Source organism: Panthera pardus, unplaced genomic scaffold, assembly GCF_024362965.1.
Source record: "Panthera pardus isolate Hobbes unplaced genomic scaffold, ASM2436296v1 HiC_scaffold_19, whole genome shotgun sequence".
In the NCBI taxonomy this organism is placed as follows: Eukaryota; Metazoa; Chordata; class Mammalia; order Carnivora; family Felidae; genus Panthera; species Panthera pardus.
In genome coordinates, this window is record NW_026526754.1 from 16419017 (window position 1) to 16441682 (window position 22666).

The following is a 22666-nucleotide window of genomic DNA, read 5'->3' on the forward strand; positions in this document are numbered from 1 at the left end:
CACCCCCGTAAACTTTCTTGAGAAGCAGGGGGTAGGGCAGGGCAAAGAGTGGGAGCGGCGTGTGTCCTTGGAGGTGTCCGTTTTGTCTGCTGGCCGCTCCCTCCAGTGTGCGAGGAGACGCAGGGGCTGTGTCAGCGAGGAGGGGCTCGTCCTTACCGGGGACTCAGGGTCTCCCTTTCTGCAAGCAGGATTTCGTGGTGGCCAAGGTACAAGCAGAAGTGGGTCATTGCTGCTGATAACCCTACATTTGTACAGTGACTTCACTGTTCAGTCGCTGTCACAGGTAGAGCGTCCCTTACCTTTCCAGTGGCTCTGTGAGGTGGCCGTGGGGCAGGGAGACTGGCTGACTGTAGGCATGCAGGCCCCCGAGTCTTTGGCCCCGAGTCCAGTGTCCCCCGTGACCCTGCATCTGCCACTGAGCGTTTGCAAAAACAGACCAGAAGCCGGCATTTCCCACAAAACCTTGCTTGCTGGGTGTCACATCTTCCAGTGGATTCCTGCTCTGTCTGTTTGTTCTGTTGAAAGCAATTGGTGGGGAAGGAATATTGAGATTTTATCATCTAGATGTCAGTGATTAATCATTATTTTCTACTTTGGCATGAGTGTGTGAACTTTTAGGAAATCCAGCCTCTCCTTTGAATGCCTCTGACAACATCCAGCTGCTTCTCTGATGCAGTAATTTTCTGTTTTTCCCGACACTTCATCACCTGTTAACAGGTGTCTCTAGTCTGTTGTTGGCTCACGATTTTAATTATAACTTTGTATGCTGTTAGATAAAATGCCAAATTTACCACAAAAATGAGACTAGTTTGTATATCTGATTTGTCTAAAATAATAGGTAGCACTTTTGAGGCTTTTTACACGCAGGTACTGTGTTCAACCCTTTAGGTACCTTTCCTCATAGCATTTCCTTGAGATCAGTTCTAGGGTTCTTTCCATTTTGCAGGTAGGAAAATCGAGGTTCTGAAGTTGAGTAACTTGGCTGGGTGGGCAGTTAGGTGACCTTTGGGACCCTCCTGCCACATTCTTAAATACCTCTTGGGAGCAATTAGGAGTCAGTGTTAAAACACTTTGAAGGTGCATCTGTGGGAAGAATAAATACTTAAGATTCATATTCTATCTAATGATCTCTAAATATCGGCATTATATGCTAGGCTGAAGTCTGGCCACCTGTCCCAGAATAAAACGAAAACAAATGCAGACCCCTTGTGATGCTCTGAGGGCTTCACTGAGTGAGCTTCCTGGGGTTGACCCACACCTGCTCCCAGTGCCCTTCCCCTCCTCCTCTGGAGCAGCTCACAGCGCTGTTCTTTCCGGAGGTTTCCTCCGGCTGCTGCTCTTCCCCACCCAGGGAATTGGATCTGGTGCAAACAGTAACATTTATGCTCTGAGTATTTCTTTTCTGAACTCTGGCTTTACTACTCTTGAGAGACAGTATTATTTGGGAGGGGAAAAAAAAAGTTAATGCAGCTTATTAAGTTTTAGAAGTGTAACCCTTTACTTACTGTTTTTTGGGGATTTTTAACTTTTTTTTTTTCTTCATAGTCACACTGAAGAGAAGACCCAGTGGGAACACCCGAAAACTGGAAAAAGAAAACGAATAGCGGGAGGTCCGTATGTTGTTCTCATAGAGCGAAGAACCTTGTATTCAAAGCATAAATGACCTAGGAAAACTGTCATGGTCAGAGGGGTGACAGGCCGCTCTCATTCCTCGAAGGTTCTTTCCTTGCTCAGAGGAGCTCGCGGGACGGGGTGGAGGAGGCGATGAGAGTGGGGTGGGCTGGCGAGGGTGATCTCTCTTGGGCTTTCTGGACCGGCCACGCGGCCTGAGTGTGGCCCAGCGTGGCTGCTCATCGGTGGGCCAGGCTTCGGGGTGGGGGGTGGGAGGGCGTGGCGCCTCTGGACCCTGGCCCGCGTGTCCATTCACCCCACCCCTGCCGCGCATAGACCTGCCAGCCTTCCTGTGTTTCAGACTTGCCGTATGGATGGGAGCAAGAGACCGATGAGAACGGACAAGTTTTTTTTGTCGAGTAAGTGGCTGTATAGAAGCTATTCTCAGTCATTTTTCTTTTCTTTTAAAGCGTACTTGTTTATTTAGAGAGCGTCCACACACGCGTGTGCGTGTGTCAGAGAGAGAGGGGGAGGGAATGCCAAGCAGGATGCACGCTGATGCCCCGAGCCTGACGTGGGGCTTGTGGGGCTTGATGTTACTGTGAGATCATGGCCTGAGCCGAGATCAAGAGGCAGATGTTCAGCCGACTGAGCCACCCAGGCGCCCCTTGTTTTGCTTCACAGTAGGAATTTTTAGTTGTGAAAGTAATACACCTTGAATATAGAAAAACATGTAGTGTATATAACTAATCTTATCAGTAGGAATAACTACTTTTAACAATTTTTTGATTTATTCTCCAAGTCTGGTTTCTATACACATGCTTTCCTTAAACTAGAAAAAAGTAGGGAGTGTACTGTGTGAATTATTCAGTAACCTGTTTTATTCCCATGTAATATCTTGTGAGCATTTTCTCATATATATATTTTTCAAGACAGTGGTGCTTAATGGCCATGGAGTCTTATTATTATTATATTTTTTTACAGAGATACTGTGACTTATATTATCTACTGAGCATTGATGTTGTTGAATTCCTGGGTAGTTCCTTGGCCCCTTTCCTCTGAGCCTGTTACCGTGATGTGCTGGTATGATGTCCACAACCTGTGCTGGGGTTGGGCATGGGGCGGAAAGCCCAGGTCCCTTCCCATGGTGCACATGCTTTCACCCTGGCTTCTCTCAGGCTCCCAAAGGGAAGTCTGGGAGGAGCCAGGAGAGGTGTATACATGTGGCCCCGGCTGGTGGCCCCGCAGCACGTTGTGGCCTCTCACACTATGCCCGTCCAAATGCCTCTGTGGCAGCCCTGGTTATAAGTAAAATGAAAGTTGGCTTCTTCTTGGCTCTCTCTACTTATAGGGTGGTAAGTATAGATTAAAAAACATTTTTTTTAATGTTTATTTATTTTTGAGAGAGAGAAGGAGAGTGAGTGGAGGAGAGGCAGAGAGAGAGGAAGACAGAATCTGAAGCAGGCTCCAGGCTCTGAGCTGTCAGCACAGAGCCTGTCGTGGGGCTCGAACTCACGAACTGTGAGATCATGACCTGAGCCAACGTCAGACGCATAACTGACTGAGCCACCCAGGCGCCCCATAGATTTTTAAACTATATCGTTTTAAGCGCACACATACAGTACAAGTAAACTTTAAGTCACAAAATCTCATCTATTCAGGAGAGTTAGTTCTTAATGGTTTTTAAGATATTTTGAGGTCTTTTGTCTCCGATCAGAGAGAGTACATTTAAAATGTAAAGAAATAAATCTGTTACATAGGAGTAACCTAGTAATCCATGTGTACCAATGTATTTTAATTTTGTGCCTGTAAGACTTAGCTCAAAGCCAGATCACAACTATAGTGCTTGAAGGAGGTATGAATATGGTCTTAAAATGAAAATCATTACAACTTCAGAATGTTCACACTTTTTTTTTTTTAAATATCATTTTGAGATTTCTCCCTCTCTGCCCTTGCACAGGGTTCAGAGATTTCACTGAAATCTATGGAAAAGAGTGGCTGACAGATCTTACAGCCACATTTACATGAATTAAAAAAAGAAAAAAATCCCAAAGCTGCCTCCTTTTTTGAGATCTTAGGATACAAGGCAGTGCTGTCTGTATGCTGCAGCGTATTTTACAGGCAGTTCTGAAGAAAAGGATTTGATGATTATCTTTCCAGGCAGGAATGTAATCCTTCTGGAGGCCAGAAGACAGACTTAAATGGATGCCAGTTCTTTCCAGGGTTAAGAATAAGCCTTTTTAGTACATGAAAAATGGGGTTTGCCTAGTCCAAACTATAAGATTATCTCATGTTTATAAATGCCTGGGTTCACTGCTTTCTCCTTTGCAGCCATATAAATAAAAGAACCACCTATTTGGACCCAAGACTGGCGTTCACTGTGGACGATAATCCTACAAAGCCGACCAGCAGACAGAGATACGACAGCAGCACCACCGCCATGGAGATACTCCAGGGCCGGGATTTCACTGGCCAAGTGGTTGTGGTTACCGGAGCCAATTCAGGCATAGGTAGGCCATACCTTACGGTCGTTGTTGTTATTTTTTTGTCCCTTAAATTTTAACCGTAACGAAATCTTTTGTAGTGGTTATCTAATTTAAAAATGTGTTGATAGCCTTTTCTGCTATCGTTCTGTGAAGACGCTGGCCTCTTTTTAAACCGCACTGTTCTCATGCAAGGCTGCTGGGGGCTGCCGGGGGCGGGGCGGAGGGGGGGGTCGGCCGTGAATTCTCCGAGGGCTGGGCACTCAGCACAAGGTGGTGGCCATTTTGGTTTCGAAGGACTGGAGACAGCCCGTTCCGTGCGAGGGCTCCCGACCCGGTCTGTGTGGTATGAGGACACATTTCAGCTACCTGGGTTTTTGAAACCAGAATTGCCTGGTAATGAAATAGGGGGAGAAAGGTTGCTGCAGGGTTCAGCTGGTCACTGAACTGTTCCTTTGGAAACAGGGTCTCGTTCCTCTGTGAAGCTGGAGAATTAGTCCTTGTCTTAACCTCTGGATTAACCGTCTCAACTGCAGTGACGTCATAGGTAGATGGCTCCAGAGGGTGTCCTTCCTTAGGATCAGGGGCTGCTGGAAGGAACCGTGGCAGAGCAGAGGCTTGTACAGGAACTTTCCATGTGATTTTATCCTTACTTTGTTTTGATCCACTAACATCAGTTCACGTGCCTGTAAGAACGAAACCGCTTTGATTTGCATCCTCAGGTTGATGGATGCAGATAAAACATAGAATTACCTTTGGATGTCTTCTGGCAAGTTCTCTCTGGCCTTTGGCCCCTCACGGTCCCTCCACCCCCGCCTCGTTGGCCACCTGTTTCTTAAGCTTTGTCTTCTCACCCTTTGTGCACCTCCTCCATTGTCTCCTTGCTCTGTCCTTCTTGATTTTCAGTTACTCCTTCTTGAACCTCCACAGACACCCCCCGGCAGCATCAGGGGGAGCGCGGGAGGTGAAGATACGTTCTGTACAGTCGAGCAGGCGATAGTCCCAGAGCCGAAGTCTTGACTATGCTTGTCTATGAAGGCAAAGAGGCAAATGGAATTTTTAAAAATTGAAAGGGAATTTATTTAAAATCAACTCTCAGACCTCATCGTAGGCTCAGAATATCTTCCGAACTTCTGTATTGGGGTGAGTTCTATATAATCATCATTGATGTGGAAACTGATGATGATGCTGTGCTAAAAATAATGGCTGGATCCTCAGTCACCCAAGAAGCAATATGTTGTGTTGATTGCCTTGACTGTTCTTATGTGAAGGTGTGGACCAACATGGTGTGGAATAATTAAGAAAAAAATCAGTGCTTAAGGAATTAAGTAAAACCTCTTTTTTTTTATTTAACACTCAGTTAACCAGGAAACTAAAATATCTCATTCCTTTACTCTTCTGGCTAGACAGTTTTTTCCTTTAATCAGTAAGGTACGTGACTACTGGCTATTTCCCGCTCGAGAGTTCAAACTTTGTTCTGTCTGACTTCAGATAGCAGACCGTTGGGTATGGTTAATGCTCCAGCAAGGATTTGCAGCATCGAAAGCATCAAAGATTGTGATCCAGGACTAGTTGAGCTGGTTCACAGTACACCGAGAGCTGTGTTTTGATGGATCTGTAACCATCGTAAAGGAGGGGATTCTGCAGCAGTGAGAGTGAATGTGGTGTTCGTTGGAATGGACCTTGAACCTCTTGAAGACTCTTCCTTTCTGATGTCCATAATCCACTTGGTGGACAGTGCAGGCAGGTGCCTGTGGTCCAGTTAGCAGTGGTGGCGAATCCTAAAGCTCAGAGTGGAAGGAGTGCTGGGAGGGCCTTGGGGCGACCAGCTCTTCCTATTCAAACACCCTCCTCCCCCCCGGCTTCTTCTCTAGCTCCAGCCTCCCCTTGGAAATTGCCTTTAGTGCCGACACCTCAGCCCCTCTCTTCTCCACTCTTGGGAAGCGTAGGTCCAGGTGGCGCTAAAGGTTTTTATGCTTAGTTTTTGAAATAATATCGCACTGAAAATTCCGAGCAATCAAATCCTTGCAAATAACCTTCCCTCGGCAGCAGTGGTTTCAGGCTTAAAGAAAAGAGGCTGAAGAGAGGCTCGTGGCTTTTCATCATCCCTAAGTTCACTTTTGTATCCCGCGTGGCTGCCTTAGACAGCGTCCTTGCCCAAGTAGGCTGTGGCTTCTAGATAAAGTCCTTCCTTCTCCTGAACTGTGAAACATGTCAATTTATAAATTGCTATCACCACTTTTCAAATGAAATAACTGAATGCGGGATGAATTGAGCATCTTCATTTCCAAGACTTGTGGGCATTCCGGAACCATCTTCCATCAGAGCTTTAATGGTGTTGGCGTTCACTTTCCTCTTGGCAAAATTTGGAGCCTGCCTTCTGTACGTTAACTGTCCAGCCTTTACACTTGTGGATGTCTGTTCTCTTAGGAGTAGTGTGGGCTGGAACAAAGCAGAGCAGTGTTTATTTTGGGAGCGGTGACTCCTTGACTAAAAACATAGGTAACCCAATTTGCTTTGTAAATGCTGATTTCCAAACCTGGTATTTCCAGTGACTGTTTATTTTTTATATTTTTAAAATTCTCCACAAGGCATTGCCTTGTTGGAATTTGCTCTCGGTGAGCTTCGCTCTCTCTGATGGGCGGGGATGGTCAGGAGGTAAGAGGGGACACCTCTCCTTGATGAACTTCAGTGAGGCACTGGGAGCCTGCCCACCTTGAAGCGGCCTCTTAGCAGATTTTGTGTGATTGTCTTCCTCCTCTGGCTGTGAGTGATACAGAGCTATATTTAGAGTTTTTCGAATTTTCAATAGTTTGTAGTACTAAGGAAGGCATTTGGAGGGATTCCCACTTAATTCAGCTCAAAAAGATCAGAATGATTCTGGGAGATAGAAGGATTCTGAAGAGATGTCGGCACAAAGCATTATGCGTTCTTGAAATCTTTGCTTTCACACTTCACGTCTGTAACCAGGCATTGCTGCTGATGCAGTTCAGCTATCTAGACTCGGGGTCGGCAGACCCTGGCTGGTGGGCTAAGTCTCATTGGTGTCTGATTTTGTAAGTTAAGTTTTGTTGGAACACGGCCACTCCTGTTTGTTTCCATTTTGTCTGTGGCTGTTTTCGTGTTATCAGCAAAACTGAGTAATCACGGTAGAGACCATATGGCTTTGCAAAGCCTGAAATATTTACTCTCTGGTCCTTTACAGAGAGAGTTTGCCACCTGCATTAAATGATGGTAATCCCTTTAACCTGATGTCACCCCAACATTCTCTAAATTAGCCACAGTTTAGATAAAATTTAGATAAATTGATGCCCGCTCACTGTGTGTAACTGCTGGGGACATCCCGCCCGTGGCTTGCACCCCCGGCTTCAGCTCTGTCCCCTTTTTTAGGGAGCTGCGAGCGTTGGCAGCATTCGGAAGTTGTCTCCTCGGAAACTAACGCTCTTCTCTCCTTGACCTTTGTCCAACCAGCGTTCTGAACCTGAAGACCTTTGTAGATTGAGAGCTGTAGCTTGGACCCCTCTCTGTGGAGATCAGCCTCTCAGTGCCCCGGGGGAAGCCATCTCTTCACCCAGAGCTTCTTCTAGCAAACCAAGAGGCCTGGAACCCCACAGTCGCGACCGCTAACCAGTAGACACGGGGGAGGAACTGCTTTCCGTTTGTGCTCGGCGTGGCGCTGAGCAGGGAGGGTCGGCTGAGTGGCGACTCTGGATCTAGTGGCTTGTTTGCTGGCTTCGATTTGGTAAAGCTGAGTGGACATGGCTGCCGCCATTTAACGGTGATCGTTAAATACACACCTCACCGGGAAGTCTCGGGAGAGGGGATGTGTTAGGCTAGGATTTCCCACCCTGGAGGACCCCATCGCTGCTTTTCTAGACTCAACCTGTCATTCGCCCTGATTTGGCTCTGCGTGTAAATGGTTCCGTCTGAAGTGCCACCTTCTTGGATCTGCGGGCTGACATGTGCCCGTCAGAGGCAGGGTTCTTCCAGTGAGGGGTTCGCTGAGCGCCCAGTGTGGGACAGCGCCCTCCCTGTTGACGGTCTCACGTTAGCAGGGGCTTTTGTTGGGACTCACGCACTCTGTTGCCACGAGCAGGCAGCACGATCACACTTAAGGAGTGAGACCAGATTTTGTCAAATGTCCACTTAAAAACTAGTCACAGCTATGAGCAAACGAGATACTTTCAGTGTGATGTTCATTGGCAATGATGCTGAAAGTTTCTCCTTGCGGCCTTAAACTGCCACTAGTTTAAATTTGATGTTTCAATCCCTTCCGGAGTTGATTCAAGTTGAAAAGTTCCTGTGGCCTTTTGAACCTTCATAACATTGGGCTGCATCAGATGTCGTGACTTTAGATCTAGGATAGCCTGGTCTGCTTTCGATTTGTGAGCCGCAGAACTCATCACCAGGAATAAAACTTCTGTTCCCTGAAGAAATACTAGCTGGCCACCTTGTTATATACAGTGAAGTGTGTTTTAGGACTTACGCTTCACTTTCTGTTGGTATTTATGTTATATAATCACCTCCCTGTGTTTTATTACAGGGATTCTGATGATGTGTATTTATTTAAATAACGAAATTGATCCATTTTGAGATAATGAGTATGTTCAAGCTGTGAAAATCCCCCCTAAATTTGTTCTCCTAAAACAAAGTGAAGGTATCATATTTTCATGTAGGAATCCCAAAATGACATTAGAGTATGACATTGAAATTGCTCGTTTTGGCTTTTGAGAGCCCGTATTTTAAAGCTTGGGGTCCTGTTCCTAAATCATGTGTTGAAATCATGGTGCAAAGCATAGTTGCCGTGTTCTTTTATCCCTCTGGTCGCCTCCATGATGAATTCGTATCTAGTATAAATTCTACCAGTTCGACAGTAATACAGGCAAAGTATCTTCTTCACGTACAGAAGTGTATTCTGAGGATTTTACACCTACACTTCACCTTTAGGAACTGGACTAACTTCTTTTATGCCTTCAGTTCTTTGCTCTCTTTTCCACACCTAGTGTTACTACATTTTGCCTTCTGTCCTAAACCATACGTTTACTTTTTTTGCCCCCCAGTTATTCCCAAAGCTCCCATAAATCCAAGGCCAGAGACTAACTTGGGAGTCATTTTCTTTGTCAGAATGTACTCGTACAGGGTCATTGTCATTGCACTTGGGAGGCTGAAATGCCTCCTTTCCTTTCCCGACTGTCAGTACGACTCAGAATAGTGGGATCTTGGCATTTATCTTCTTTTTAAGAAACTGGTGCTCATTTGGAGAGAGATAATTTCTGAAATGATCTAAATAACTTTTAGAAATTTAAACTCTCATTTTAAATGAAAAACTTTTGTGACCACTTTTCTTTTATGCTAAAATATACCTGTATATTAAGTAAAAAGGCTTTAAAATTATTTTGTTCCAAAGCCATTTTGAGATTTTTGGCAATATTAAAAAGAGTGCTTGAATGATATCACATAAAATTGAGAATTAGTACCTTATGGATTAAATGACCATTTTACGCTGAAATATTCTTAGACACTGAATGTCCACAGAGATCACATGATCTAGCTCACAGTATGTGGAAATCTTAAGAAAGCTATATATCCAAAGGAAGAGACCAACTGAGATATTCTAATGAGCCTCATCTCATAATTGGTAATATACAAAGGATATTTAAGTATATATAAACATATAATAACATATAAATTATGTGTAAGTTGGTACATATTTTTTTCTGTAGATCCCAAACTCTTTTGTCATCTGAGTGGAATTTCATACTTGCATGTAGGTTTAGATTTTCAATCATTTGTTTCAGTGCCATTATAACAAGAGAGGGTCATATAAGTTATTGTTCAATGACAAAATGGTTCAAAGTCATAACTTAAAGCAAATATTTAAAAAATAGGATTTCTACCCTGACTTGAGGTTGCAGGTGTTTTACAAAGTTTGAAACTTTGGAAATTATTTCACATAATACCCAGTTAAAGTATTTAGATCTTTTGGTTTTCCATACTACAGTGACATAGTGATTGTTCTGGAGAAAGTGTTGTGCATATTTTCTGGAATAAATTAGCCTGGAAGAGAAAGGTCTTCATACAGTTCTGTCTTTCCTCCACTAGAGGGCTCTGTTGCTCTTTGATACCGTTAAACAAAAGCGGTCAGTGGCTGCCGAATATAGTTTTCCTCCTCAGCTGGTCTTGCTTTCATTTTTGTTAAATAATGCCTTTTAGTTTCCTAACATATCTTTTAGTCCCTGTACTTCTCGGTGAAAGAGTTCAAACTGAAGACTGTTCCTGGTGTCATGTTTGTTTCTTTTTCCTTTTCTCCTTTTTTTTTTTTTTTCTGGGTTTTGTTTTTTTGTATAAAATGCCAAGGATGAAGAGGTCCATTTAATAAAAAGGTCCATTGTGTTCAAGGAGCAGCCCTGTTCTGCCAGATTACACAAGGGCATGTGTTTTTGTGACATTATTGGTTTTGAGTGTGCTGGCCTATCAATAATGTGATTTTTTTTTTTCTAAGTAGAAATTGTAATATTTAAATATTAATGCCTCTGTTTAAGGTTCATTTAGAATGCCTTGGTGATCTTAGAATTTTTTCTAAGAACATAGAGTTTCCTTGCCCCTGCCACCTCAGCCTTATGCAGTATTATATAATTATTTGTAATCAAACTGTTTATTAATGATATGTTTTTGTACTAGTAGAAACTATGTCCTTTTGGATCCAGTATATGTTTCTTAAATAAGAGAGGCCATAGGAAACCAAATACTTAAGGTGAAGCAAGTAGCCAGGGCCGTGTGCGTACAAGATCTTAAGGAGTGTGATTTTTATTTTGGCTCTCTAACTAGAGTTTGAGGCAACCCATTAATTGCATGCTTCGGTTCTCAAACAGAAATTTGGCCCAGGAAAGGAAACACTTTTGGCTTTATGAAACTGCTTATTTTCAAATTTTAAATGGGGACAGAACGAGTACACTACGTTACATTACTTTTTATTTGTACCATTCTTTTTCTCAGCAGCTTACTTTTTCTTTCCTAAAGATGATGGAGACGGGAAAGCATTGTGAATACACTTGTAACACCCCAGAACGTTTTCACTGGAGGAAAGCTATTTTGGTCCTTCGTAAACAGATGCGTCTGTTTTTTTATGAAATAAAAATTGTCACAACTAGATGGTTATTCTGGGAATTATTACAGATATTGTGATCAACGGTGTGCTGGCCGTTGAAACCCCCTGGGTCCTGGCTTGTTTAGTCTGACGTGGCCCACATCCTTTCCTGTGCTTGGTACAGCACCTATGCTGTGCTCTTCAGACCTACGTCCTCGGCCTTTTCCAGAATAACGTTTGGGGTGGCCGGTAGGCCTTCTTGCAAAGCTGTTTTAAGTGAAGCCTTTGGCAGGTTGATCGAAATTGCAAAGGCAGGAGTTTCTGGCCTAAATGTGTCCTCTTCCTCGGGCTTCGTAGACAGCAGTACATCGCATGGGATGCCGGTCTGTATCAGCCCAACTAAAGGAGGTGAAGAGGAAGTGTCCTCCTATGTTAAGTAGTCGTGTGACACAGTTGGGATCTAATTGTTTCAAACCGGTGAGTGACTCGTTCAGCAGGCTGTGCTGCGTGGTGTTCCGGAGCCTTGTTCGAAGCCCGATTCCCATCGTGCTGTCTCCGAAAGCAAGTCAAGGTTTCTTCACTGGACCCCGAGGCGAGGTGTGAGGCTGTGCGCTCATGCGGTCAAGAGCAGGAGAGAACGGGAGAGAGAGTTTGTGTGCGTGACGTGGGGCGGGGCGAGGAAGCTCATATTTCAGTGCTTTTTATAATTTCTCTAGGGTTGGGGACACACTGGCAAGGTAGATGGAGCGAGGCCTTTCCTGTGAGCATGCTCTGTCCTACAAAGCGGAACAAAATCACGATCAAAGCAGTTTCTTGTGTAGTCGCATGGAAATGGAGGTGAACAGTAGTGCAATATGTTTCGTTTTCACCCTTACCTGTAAAAGGTACTTAATTATTCCAGATTAGCATTTATTGATTACTGTCATATCATCTCCTATCCATAGCCCTTTAGAATTCACAAGGCTTCCACACATGTCTTACTTAATTCTCACCCCAGGGCGCACAGCCTTCTTGAAAGGAGTCTGAACAAAAGCAGGTGAGGTGACTTGCCCCAGGTCACACAGCCCCTGAGTTAATGGGGCTGGGGGGGCTGGAGTGGAGAGCTCCTGACCTCGTGCCCCGGGCCCTCTTCATGCTGCTTGCTGCCTCCGTATCCCAAGGACGGGAGCACAGTCCCGACCAAGCTCTTCTCAGGCAGCTCACCCAGTCCGAAGTCAACACATTTATTTTAATGTTTATTTATTTTTGAGGGACAGAGAGAGACAGAGTGTGAGTGGGGGAGGGGCAGAGAGAGAGAGAAAGACACAGCATCTGAAGAGACTCCAGGCTCTGAGCTGTCAGCACAGAGCCCGATGCGGGGCTCGAGCCCGCAAGCCGCGAGATCATGACCTGAGCCGAAGTCGGACGCTTAACCGACTGAGCCACCCAGGCGCCCCTGACACATTTATTTTAACAAGTCTGTGAAAGCCCGCTCTGCGCCAGCCCGGGTGCTGTTTAAACTGGGGATCGGGGGAGACTTACGGGGGGGCGAGAGCTGGCGTCAGGCAAGCTTGTCCATATGCCAGGTGTCAGGCTAGAGTAGCTTCGTATGCCTTCACGTTTAAGTCCTTTACAATCCTTTGTTATCGGTTTAAATTCCTTATGCAAAACTTAGAAAGTGCGGATGAGTAAACATAAAAAGATGCAGATAAGGAAAAAGGATCAAAGGATCACCCCAAGTTCTTCCCAGCCAGAAATAGTTGTTCATATTCAGCACGTGGGATTCTGAGCATTTTTCCCTCCCCTTGTTTTGTGATTTTTCTGTTGAACCATGGAACCTGATCATCTTTCCCTGCTGTTAAATATCTGACAACATTTTAAGTCACTGTGTCGTGTTTTCTTATATGGTTCTTCTCATTCTCCCACCGTGGCACATTTGGGTGGATTTCAAAAGCTTTTGGTGATGCCACTGAAAGGAGACGAACGTCTTGTAATGAAACCTTTGTACCCGTCCGGGACTACTCTGCAGTTTTATTTTCTGGAAGTGGAATTGTCCAATCAAGGGATTCGTTCCCTAACCTTACTGTCTCCATTGGTTTTTGATCAAACCACAACCCTTATAAAACTGTGCTAGTTTGAAATGTGTGTTTGCCCTGTGTCCTTGCCAACCTTGGAGATTAGCTTTTCTTTTTTAAAGTCTCAGTTAAATTTGCATATCTCTGATTATTATTTAGATCGATCAGCTCTGCCTTTGGCCATTTATGTTTCTTCTTTTATGAATTGCCTTTTCATCTGATGTTCGTGACCATTGGGTATGTATCGATTGCTAATTGATTGCTTCATTCATGTGGTATAATTTAATATTCAAAATGTCCCTTTCCATGAGAAGCTAATTTATCTGAAAGTGTCTATTACTTTAAGCACATGTTCAATCTTGCAATCAAGAGAAAAATCATGAGGAAGAAGTTGGCCTAACTCCCGTTTGCTTCGGTAAAAACTTTTGAGTGTCTGTCTTGTCTGTTGTACCAGCTACAACTCAAATCATGGGCACTGCCGCTTAATGCCTGCTTTTAAGGAGGGACCCCCCCCCCCCCCCCAGAAGATTCCGACTTGGCCACTTAACGGCAGTGGTTGAGTCCCAAGGTGACACCATGGGCGACATTTGGTTATTTTGGTGTTGTGAATGTCCCCCCAGATCTTCTATTAATGATGGCTACAACTCTTCAGAGCTTTTCTGTGCATTATCTCATTTGATGAGCCTGGCTCCCTCGTGGTGAAATTGTACCACTGCTGAAAATAGCTCTGCTGACAGGCAGGGGAAGCTTGATAGGTAGCGAGTTTCTATCTGGAGAGGCAGCAGGGTGCATGAGAAGAAATACTGGCTCAGGAAGCAGACGTGACCTAGTTTCAAAACCGGGCCTCACCACGTCCCATCTGAGTGTCTTGGGGCAAGTTACTTCCCTTCTCTGAACTCTTGTTCCACATCTATGAAACACAGCCGGCATTCCTATTTTGCAAAGTTTTTAAAGATGGGAACATCAGAGTGCCCAGGGATTTGTCTGCTCAACATTGCAGGCGCTTAGTAGACTGCAGGCATTTTGGGAATGGGAGGCAAGGCGATCGGGTTACTGAAATTAGTTTGGTATTTTCCTAGCTTCCTGGTTCTTGGATCCTCAAAAGGCTGCCTTAGTATCTGTGAGTTTGTCCTGAAATGACCTTTCTAAATAACCGTTTTAGGCATTGACTTGTCTTTAGTGTGAACGGAAATCTTTTAGGGATTTTTTGGTTGGAGGTCAGATAGCTTCATCCAGAAAAAAAATGTATCAAGTGAAAAGGAAAAAAAAAAAAGACAAGGTATTTTTGTTGCAGTGAAGGAAAATGATCTATTCAGCTTGGGGGTGAAAAGCAAGGAACAGCCTACAACGTGGATCGAGTGCACGTTTCGTATGGAGGGCATGGAGCGAGAGCACTTGCTCACTTGCGTTTGGGAGGGTTTCCAGGACGGCCCAGTGTATTCTGCGCAAGTGTCCAACCTTGCCATCCCGTTTACGTGATCAGACCAAACACCGTATCGGTGTTTGAATAGAGTTTTATCGGCACTTAAGCAGGAATTGGAGACTCCTGGGGACATGTCAGGATGAGAACTGGCCCATGACACAGGTTGTCATTAGCGTAAGGCGAGCCACTTAACTATTTTGAGCCTTACTTTTCCTCATTTGTCAAATCGAGACAATAATTGTTGCTGCTGTCACCTACTTTGTAAGGATCGGCTAGAAGGCAATGGGCAAAGGAACAGTACCGTACGATTGCGGGTGTGGAAAAATAATCCCAATAGTGGTCAGAGAAGAGGCGCCTGCAGGAGAAGGAGGCTGTAGGTTTGGAGGGAGGCGGAGGAGGAGGAAGAGAGTAATTTAATTCTGTAATGGGTGGGCTAATAGAGCATCTCTTGACGTTTTGTTGGGATGTGCTGAGAGGTTTCTGCAGGTATCCCCTCCCGGTTCAGAAAGGTAACCTGATTTCAAGTGACTTTATTGTGCATTTGGCAGTCGATTTGGTGGTAAGGACCCGAAAGTCTTAACGGAGCCTGTCCCTCCAGAGGCGGCAGATACTCAGAAATCTGGGATGACAAGAAGGAACTCTCTGCAGAGGCAGAACGGCCGCGGGCTCCAGTTGTGTTGAGGTTTCTTTCTTCGGTGGAGATGTCTGTCATTGGACAGTAAGCTTTCCTTCCTGGTTCCTTAAGCTCCAGCTGCTCAGGCCGCTCCCCACCCTGCTCACGGCCACTCTGTAGAGGCAAGAGTGAGCTGGGTGCTGGTTGCTCACATGACATCAATGAAATTGCCAGCAACGTCTTGATTCTGGAAACCATTTTCCTGGTGATCACGTGAACTGAACAAATGAAAATAATCAATCCCTTTCAAATGGACAGCCTCTGCTCTGTCAGCCCCCAATGCCTGCAAGGAGGAAATCTCAAAACTTTTCGCATCTTTCGATGTGTCTTCCGACTGCCTTCAGTTTTTCTGCATGGCTGTGTTGTATGGCCAAGGCAGCCGCGTGGCTTCTAATACAGCAGCTGAATTGGAGAAGCTTCTATCAGAGGAGACATCGGCATTGCATTCCAAATGCATTCAAAAAGGAAAAAAAAAACACCATTACAACTTTATTAGTGAAGGAAGTTTCAATTCCTGGTTCACGTACAGTTACCGGATTGAGTGTTTGACAAGGTAGAGAGTGCTGTAACAGATCCATACGGGGAAACATCTCAGTCAGGGAGCGGAGTCAGGTTTTTGGCACGGGATACCGTCCTTTCTGCCCGAAAAGCTGACTGGGGAGCTGTCGGTCTCTGTGCACGAGGGCCCTTTATTCTACCAAGTCTCGTAATTGCTGCAGGCCTGGCGTTTCTTTTAGCACCCGTTGGCCTGATCAGGGAGAGACGGGAGGGACACCGGCCGTGTTTCCGTGTCACCGTTGTGGGACTGTTACACTTTCCTGAGTGCACGTGTGTGCACTGGTCATTCACACGTTCCACGTGTGTTTGCTTGATTGAAACGACACAGATCCATTCCCTTGCAGTTCCTGGAGGTCTGAAGTCCCTTTCACTGGCCACAGTGAGGCCATCAGCAGCACCAGCTCCTTGCGAGGCTCTGGGGGAGACTCCATCCTCTGGCTGTCCGTGTTCGTTGGTGTGCAGTCACTTCTCCCACCTTCAGACTGTGCCACCCCACTTTCTGCTTCCACGTCCCCTCACCTTCTCTTGTGGAGTCCAGTCTCCCTCTTCCAATGACACTTTTGGTTCCTTGGGGCCCGCCTGGGTACTCCAGGATAATCTCCCATCTCAAGGCTCTTATCTTCATCACATCCGCAGTCTTTGTGGCCGTAGAAGGCAGTCTTTTTGTCTAAAAGGTTCCAGGGATTGGGACTTGGGCATCTTTGGGGAGGCTGTAATTCAGCATCACCGCAGAAGGGGGTGGGATATCCCCAAGAACGCCTGGAGCTTCAGCATCAAACACACACTTCTGTCCTCACTCCACCTCTTCCCTACCTCAACAGTTCTTCAGGCTGGGTGATACTTTCTAGAAAAAAAAAAAAATCAGGTCTGTTGTGCCTCAGTGTTCCGAGCTAAGGTGCAGCCCTGTGATGCCCCATTTCTTCCGGTTTGAGTCTGTCTGAAGCAGGATGGTGTAGAAACGTCTGTAGCTTTCCCTGCATTGCTGCTGAGGAAGTCACTATCCTGATCGTAGTTAAGGGAGGGGAACATTTTTATGCCGGCTCGTTTCTCTGCGTGGGGGCCAGGTAGTTACGAGGAGAGCCCCCCGGCCAGGACAGAGAGAACAGTGGCCTGCCATATTTTTTGTTTGGTTTTGTTGTTGTTTACCTGCCAACATGCTGAAATCAGGATATTTTACTTGAAAGTCGTCTTGATTCCTGACTCGCAACAAATCAGAAGGGCAGGCCACACTGGGGTCCTGTGCCCACCACCGAGCAGAATTACTCAGAGACTGAGACTTCGTTGCCTCCAGCGGGCCATTTGCCTGCAGTTAGGCCGGGCTGTTTTACACGATGTGCGTCCTTGTGGATTCTTGAGCTTAGAACTGGTTTCGGGCCTGTGATGAGGGCTGTGAGGAGAGTAGACTGGCCACTCACGGCCACAGGAACACCCTTCGGTCAGTCCTTTGTGCAGTCAGAAAATACTGGCTCTCCATTGCTAGGTGCCAAATCTTCAGCGTAGAACCAGAGAAGGTGCCGACCCTTACAGGAGCTACAGACTAACCCAGGTATTAGCACCTTTATCCTCGTGCTCTAGAGAGCATTTAACTTATCTTTATGGAATAATTGTTGTTGTTTTTTAACCACACATTTCCTTGTATACACATATGGCTCTAGGTAGCTTCTAAATGTTTCTCTCTTTCTCTATCTGTATTTCAAAAGTAAAGATAACTAAAGCCCCCTTTTTTTAATTCTTGGGAAGACATCGCAGATGATTACCAAATCTCTTGTAAAGAGAACTTTTGCTATCTCAACCAAAAAAAAAAAAAAAAAAAGAAAAAGAAAACTCTTCCTATCAGTCTCTGATTTTTCTTCAGCTTCATTTCCACGTGTGCATCTTCTGAGCAACCATAAAAGAAAGCAAAACCCGTAGTAGGTATGCGGTGAGGGAAAAGTCGCTTTACACTCGCAGAGCGTGTGGATCTGCGGTCAGGTGGAGTTGCCTACCCTGTATTTACATGAATCACAGCTCCATTGCTCGCCTTGCGGTAAGAAGCGTGTGGCTCTGTTAGGATTGTTTTTTAAAGCTCATCCTGCGTTTTTTGACGTTCGTGCTTAATGCTAACGGTCTAAGCCGTTGCATGCCAGTCGGATCGTGTGCTAAAAACCGGTGGTTCGTTTGAGTGGCGTACTTACTCGTTTTGTTTTGCGGATGGATGGCTTTCCCGCTGCTGGCTGGCTCTCCGTTTGCTAGCTTCTGTGCTTTGCTCAGTGTTTTGACTTAGCGTTGGAGCCCCGGGCTCTCTGTTTCCCAAGTTGCTGATGGTACGGCTGAGCTCTGCTAATGCCGGTTATTAACCTGACAGTGTAGACGAGCAAGGTTTTATAATTGCCATAATTCTTCTTTACTCCGATCCGTCTCGTAGCTCCTCAAATGGTAGAGGCTGCGGTGAACACTGTCTGAACTTCACATAGAGAGTGGTAGCTTGAACTTAGCATTCGATATTTTGTCAAGGCTGCAGAGAAAGGGGTCACGTTTTTTGCGTAATATATGGATCTACAAATTCCAAGCAAGCTTTGAATTTTTTTTATTACCTATTACGTAAAATGTAAATATTATTTTTAAACATTTTTAAAATTTATATTTGAGAGACAGAGTGCGAGCAGGGGGAGGGGCAGAGAGAGGGGGAGACACAGAATCCGAAGCAGGCTCCAGGCTCCGAGCTGTCAGCACAGAGCCTGATGTGGGGCTCAAACCCATGAACTGTGAGATCACGACCTGAGCTGAAGTCAGACGCTTAAGCAATTGAGCTACCCCGGCACCGCCCCCTGCCCCCTCCCCCCCCCCCCCCGCCCACCACCGCCACCACCCCATTACGTCACACTTAAAAGTTAGCTAAACTTCAGGGTTTTTAAATTTTAGAATGGCATACTCAGTCTTTAAGGAGTGACTTCAAGATTGTGTGTTTTAGTTATTTAGAAAGCTGGTGTTGTTTGGGATGAAGAATTTAATAGTGTGTAATGTTCAGAGGATACTTTCTTTAAACTCTAACTATCATGGGTTCTTGTTTAAACTGTTCATAGAGAGGCACGTGAATGTGAAAGAATTTCAAACTCACCCCTGAAGAGCAAACCTCATGGCTTGAGATGAATGTACCGATGGAACAGCTGAAGATTCCAGACTATGCCACGTAGGAGGCGTACCATCGGGACGCTAGCTTACGAAAGCAGTGAATATACTTCAAGGCTAAGCTGAGCTGGGAAGGGAATGGAATATTACAGAGTTGTCCCCTTTAGACAAAAGTGATTTCGGGGCGCCTGGGTGGCGCACTCGGTTAAGCGTCCGACTTCAGCCAGGTCACGATCTCACGGTCCGTGAGTTCGAGCCCCGCGTCAGGCTCTGGGCTGATGGCTCGGAGCCTGGAGCCTGTTTCCGATTCTGTGTCTCCCTCTCTCTCTGCCCCTGCCCCGTTCATGCTCTGTCTCTCTCTGTCCCAAAAATAAATTAAAAAAAAAAAAAAGTTGAAAAAAAAAATTAAAAAAAAAAAAAAGAAAAAAGTGATTTCAAGTTTATGATCAATAAAATACTTCCATCTCCCTAACAGACTTTGTGGATCTTGTGCAGGTTATTAGGAAGCCAGATGTACTTTCTAAAACATTCCTCAAATGTTTCCTTTAAGAGTGGCTTTGTGTTGTATGGCTCTGTGTGTGTGTGTGTGTGTGTGTGTGTGTGTGTGTGTTTTCATGTTGGGGAGAAGTGAGTCTTATGACAAATAAAAAAATATCGGGGAGAATTAAGTCTTAACGACAAATAAAAAAGCAAATGTTGTTCAATGTTGACTTTATTATTTGCCTAAATGTTAGTATTGGATCTCAGAGTCCATATGCTGGCAGGATGGCTTTGTTTAGAGCCTTTGACAAGTATCTGCTTATTGCTAGGGTTTCTGGGTAGCTATCTGAATTCTGTCTTGAGAAATTTAGCCAGATTTTTAGTGCTGGGCAGTGCAGCGACTATTAGTATGGACGTTACAAAGATTATTCTCTGTGCACACAGTGGATGCAACGCCTGTTGAATTTGACGTATTCCCTATGTCTTTTGGGAAACGTTAAGCACTTCTCTCCTTAGTTTCTTCTAACCTTTTTTCTTCATCGTGGCAATTGGTATGAGACTTTTCTCTTTCTTTGCTTCTGTTATTCAAAGCACATCTCTGGCTCATCTCCTCCTTCTCTGTTTAGTTTCGTACTTTAATCTTTCTGTACACCAGTATCTGTCATTATGGCATTTAAGCTCTTGGAAGAATTTGGCAGTTGCTGACTTTTGGGGAAAATAAAGCACTCGACTGTTACACTGTTCTGCTTACGCTGAGTTAAAAATTCGTATTATTTGGCTAAGATTGTGATCATTTAGGTGCCGCTTGTAATTAATACAAGGAAGGTTTTCCTTGCTGTTAAGAGTACAACTTTGGTTTTAGAAAGCTTGGTTGTATTTTTTTTCCCATGGTAGATATGAAAAGAACCAGAGGGTATGAGGATATTTATAATGTTGTCATGTGGTGATTCTACTGTGAAGACTTATGCAAGAGAAAAAATCCAGAAGAGAGCATGAAAGCGAAGCAGGAGGAAGCTGCCGGTGACCTACAGCGCTAATGGCACAGCGACAATGGCAGAGGGCAGAAATGAGGCACACGTGGAAGAGGTGTTGTCCGCACCGTGAAGAATCCGAACGCTGTAGCAGCACAGACCCTACAGCGTAGACAAACCTGGCTCCCGCGGTACTCTGGCCTTGCTGGGAAATGGAGGGTCCAGACTGTATGCCCAGGCTTCCCCCCCTGGAGTGGAAGAAAAGGCATCCGTGCGCCACAGCTCGGGAATAGTTCTTTACCTCGCAGGGTGTGGGCGGGTACAATACAGCGTGCCAAAAGCGCACCCTGACTTTGAATGTTTGGTTTGCAGCGTGACGCTAGCCAGCTCCACTGAGGTTGACCAGATGTAGGGGAAGGTCTCTTTCCAAGAAGGGTGGGCTTTAGCTTCCTTCACAAAGAACATCGGAATCCGCGTGTGAGTTTCTTAGAGATGCATAACTGAGAGACACGTGGTAGGGAGAATCTGGATATTTCTGCTGTGCCGTCGCTGAAGGTTTATCCCAACCGAGGACGCTTTGCTCAGACATTAGAGTTCGGCTCTGTGGACTTCTGTTGATTTGATCGCAGGAGATTCTTCTGCTCTGTGTCCTGAGATTTCTTTCTTGCAGCCACGGCATTTGTCTGAATCAGGCTTTCTTTTCTTGCTGCTAAATGTTTCAGTTATCAATAAGCTAAAAGAATAATTGGACCAAAGTGTTACCAAAAAAGAAAAAACAAAACAAACCAAAAACCCCACATCCTCTCAAACTGTCTCCAAAAGATAACACTAAGGAAAATGAGATTTGTAGGCAACGTCTGTCTGATTCCTTTCTACTTGATGTGAATTCTTTTAGAAGTTGAACATATAAGCAATGTGTGCATTTATGTGACTGTTGAGATCTCTACAGTAGAGAATTCACCTGTGCAACTGGAATTTATTCAGCATGCAAATGTGGGTGGATGATTGTTTTATATATGCCTGGTATTGAATGATGGGTAGCTGTGATAACTGTATATAAAATTATATTAAAGTCCAAGAGGTGCTTTTATGAGGCAGGCTGGAAATGGCATCCGATTTTCTTATGGCTTTTTCATGTCCATTTTGATGAATCTATTTATTACTTCTATAATGAGTAGTACACATGGTTGGTTAGCCAAGTTATTGAACTTTATCAACCTTGGCTAAAATTCACAATGCGTGCCAAACTTGTTGTAACATGTAAGAAATTACATCTAGGCTAAAAGCTTCAATAATGATTACTCTTATAATGGAATCTTTTACAAAGCATGGGATTTCATGATACGCCTGTGCTTTTTAAAAATTATAGCGATACAACGAAACAAAGAATAACATACAGCCGAGGGAAAAAAGTGTTCTCTTATAGATTAAGATTTATGATGGGCTTTTTGGGCTCCCAGGACATGGTGAGAAAGGCTCTTGTTCCCCGAGTGTGTACGTTGGTGGTCACCCCTCACACGTCCCTCCTTCTAGACCTTACTAGAGCTAGTCTCCATCATGTGACGTGTGAACACTTCTGGGTCTAGGGGCAAAGACCTATTAATGTGCTGTTGTGTCACATCTGTTTATAAGTTCTAAACTGTTTTGAAATGTGTAGCCACAATCTCTTTCAATTCCAGAGACTTGAGGAACATAGACCTCTTTATGCTAAAGAGAGAAATCGGAGCACAGATTGGTCTGCTGACCCCTTAAAGAGGTATTGAGGTCTGGAGCAAGTCACACACTGTCCCCTTCCCGAGTTTTGAGGGAATTGAGACATCGGACAAACGAGGCGCACGGAAGACTAAAGTGTCACCTCAGCAACTGGTCCAGTGGATACTGGAGAGCACGGTTTATATGTGTGGGCTGGTGGGCTTTCTCATCCTGAACCCCAGAATCGGACGGGGTGATGGGTCAGTGCTGGACACCGCTGGACCTCCAGCGAGGGCAGGGTCCACCCCTGCAGCGTGCAGCTGCCGCACAGCAGAACAGGGTGTGTGGTTTCTGTAAGAGGACGGGAGAGGCGGTGCCGTGTGGGTGCAGTCCTTTCCGATTTCCCAACCACGGGGGTTGTACCGCCTCCCCGGGCAGGGGTAAGTGAGGGCAACACGGAGGGGCCCGCGGTGTTAACACAGACGGAGGCCCCTTCCTCCAGAAAGACACATCTGAAATGGGAATG

General features: G+C 45.2%; 1 protein-coding gene across 1 annotated transcript in view; it reads left to right on the top strand.

Moving 5' to 3' along the window:
- Positions 1-22666, top strand: part of WWOX (WW domain containing oxidoreductase) — a 301000-nt gene that overhangs the window by 4980 nt on the left and 273354 nt on the right. The window contains exons 2-4 of the mRNA XM_019413216.2: positions 1546-1610; positions 1973-2030; positions 3943-4121. Of these exons, the coding sequence (XP_019268761.2) occupies positions 1546-1610; positions 1973-2030; positions 3943-4121 (302 nt within the window). The remainder of the gene's footprint in view (positions 1-1545; positions 1611-1972; positions 2031-3942; positions 4122-22666) is intronic.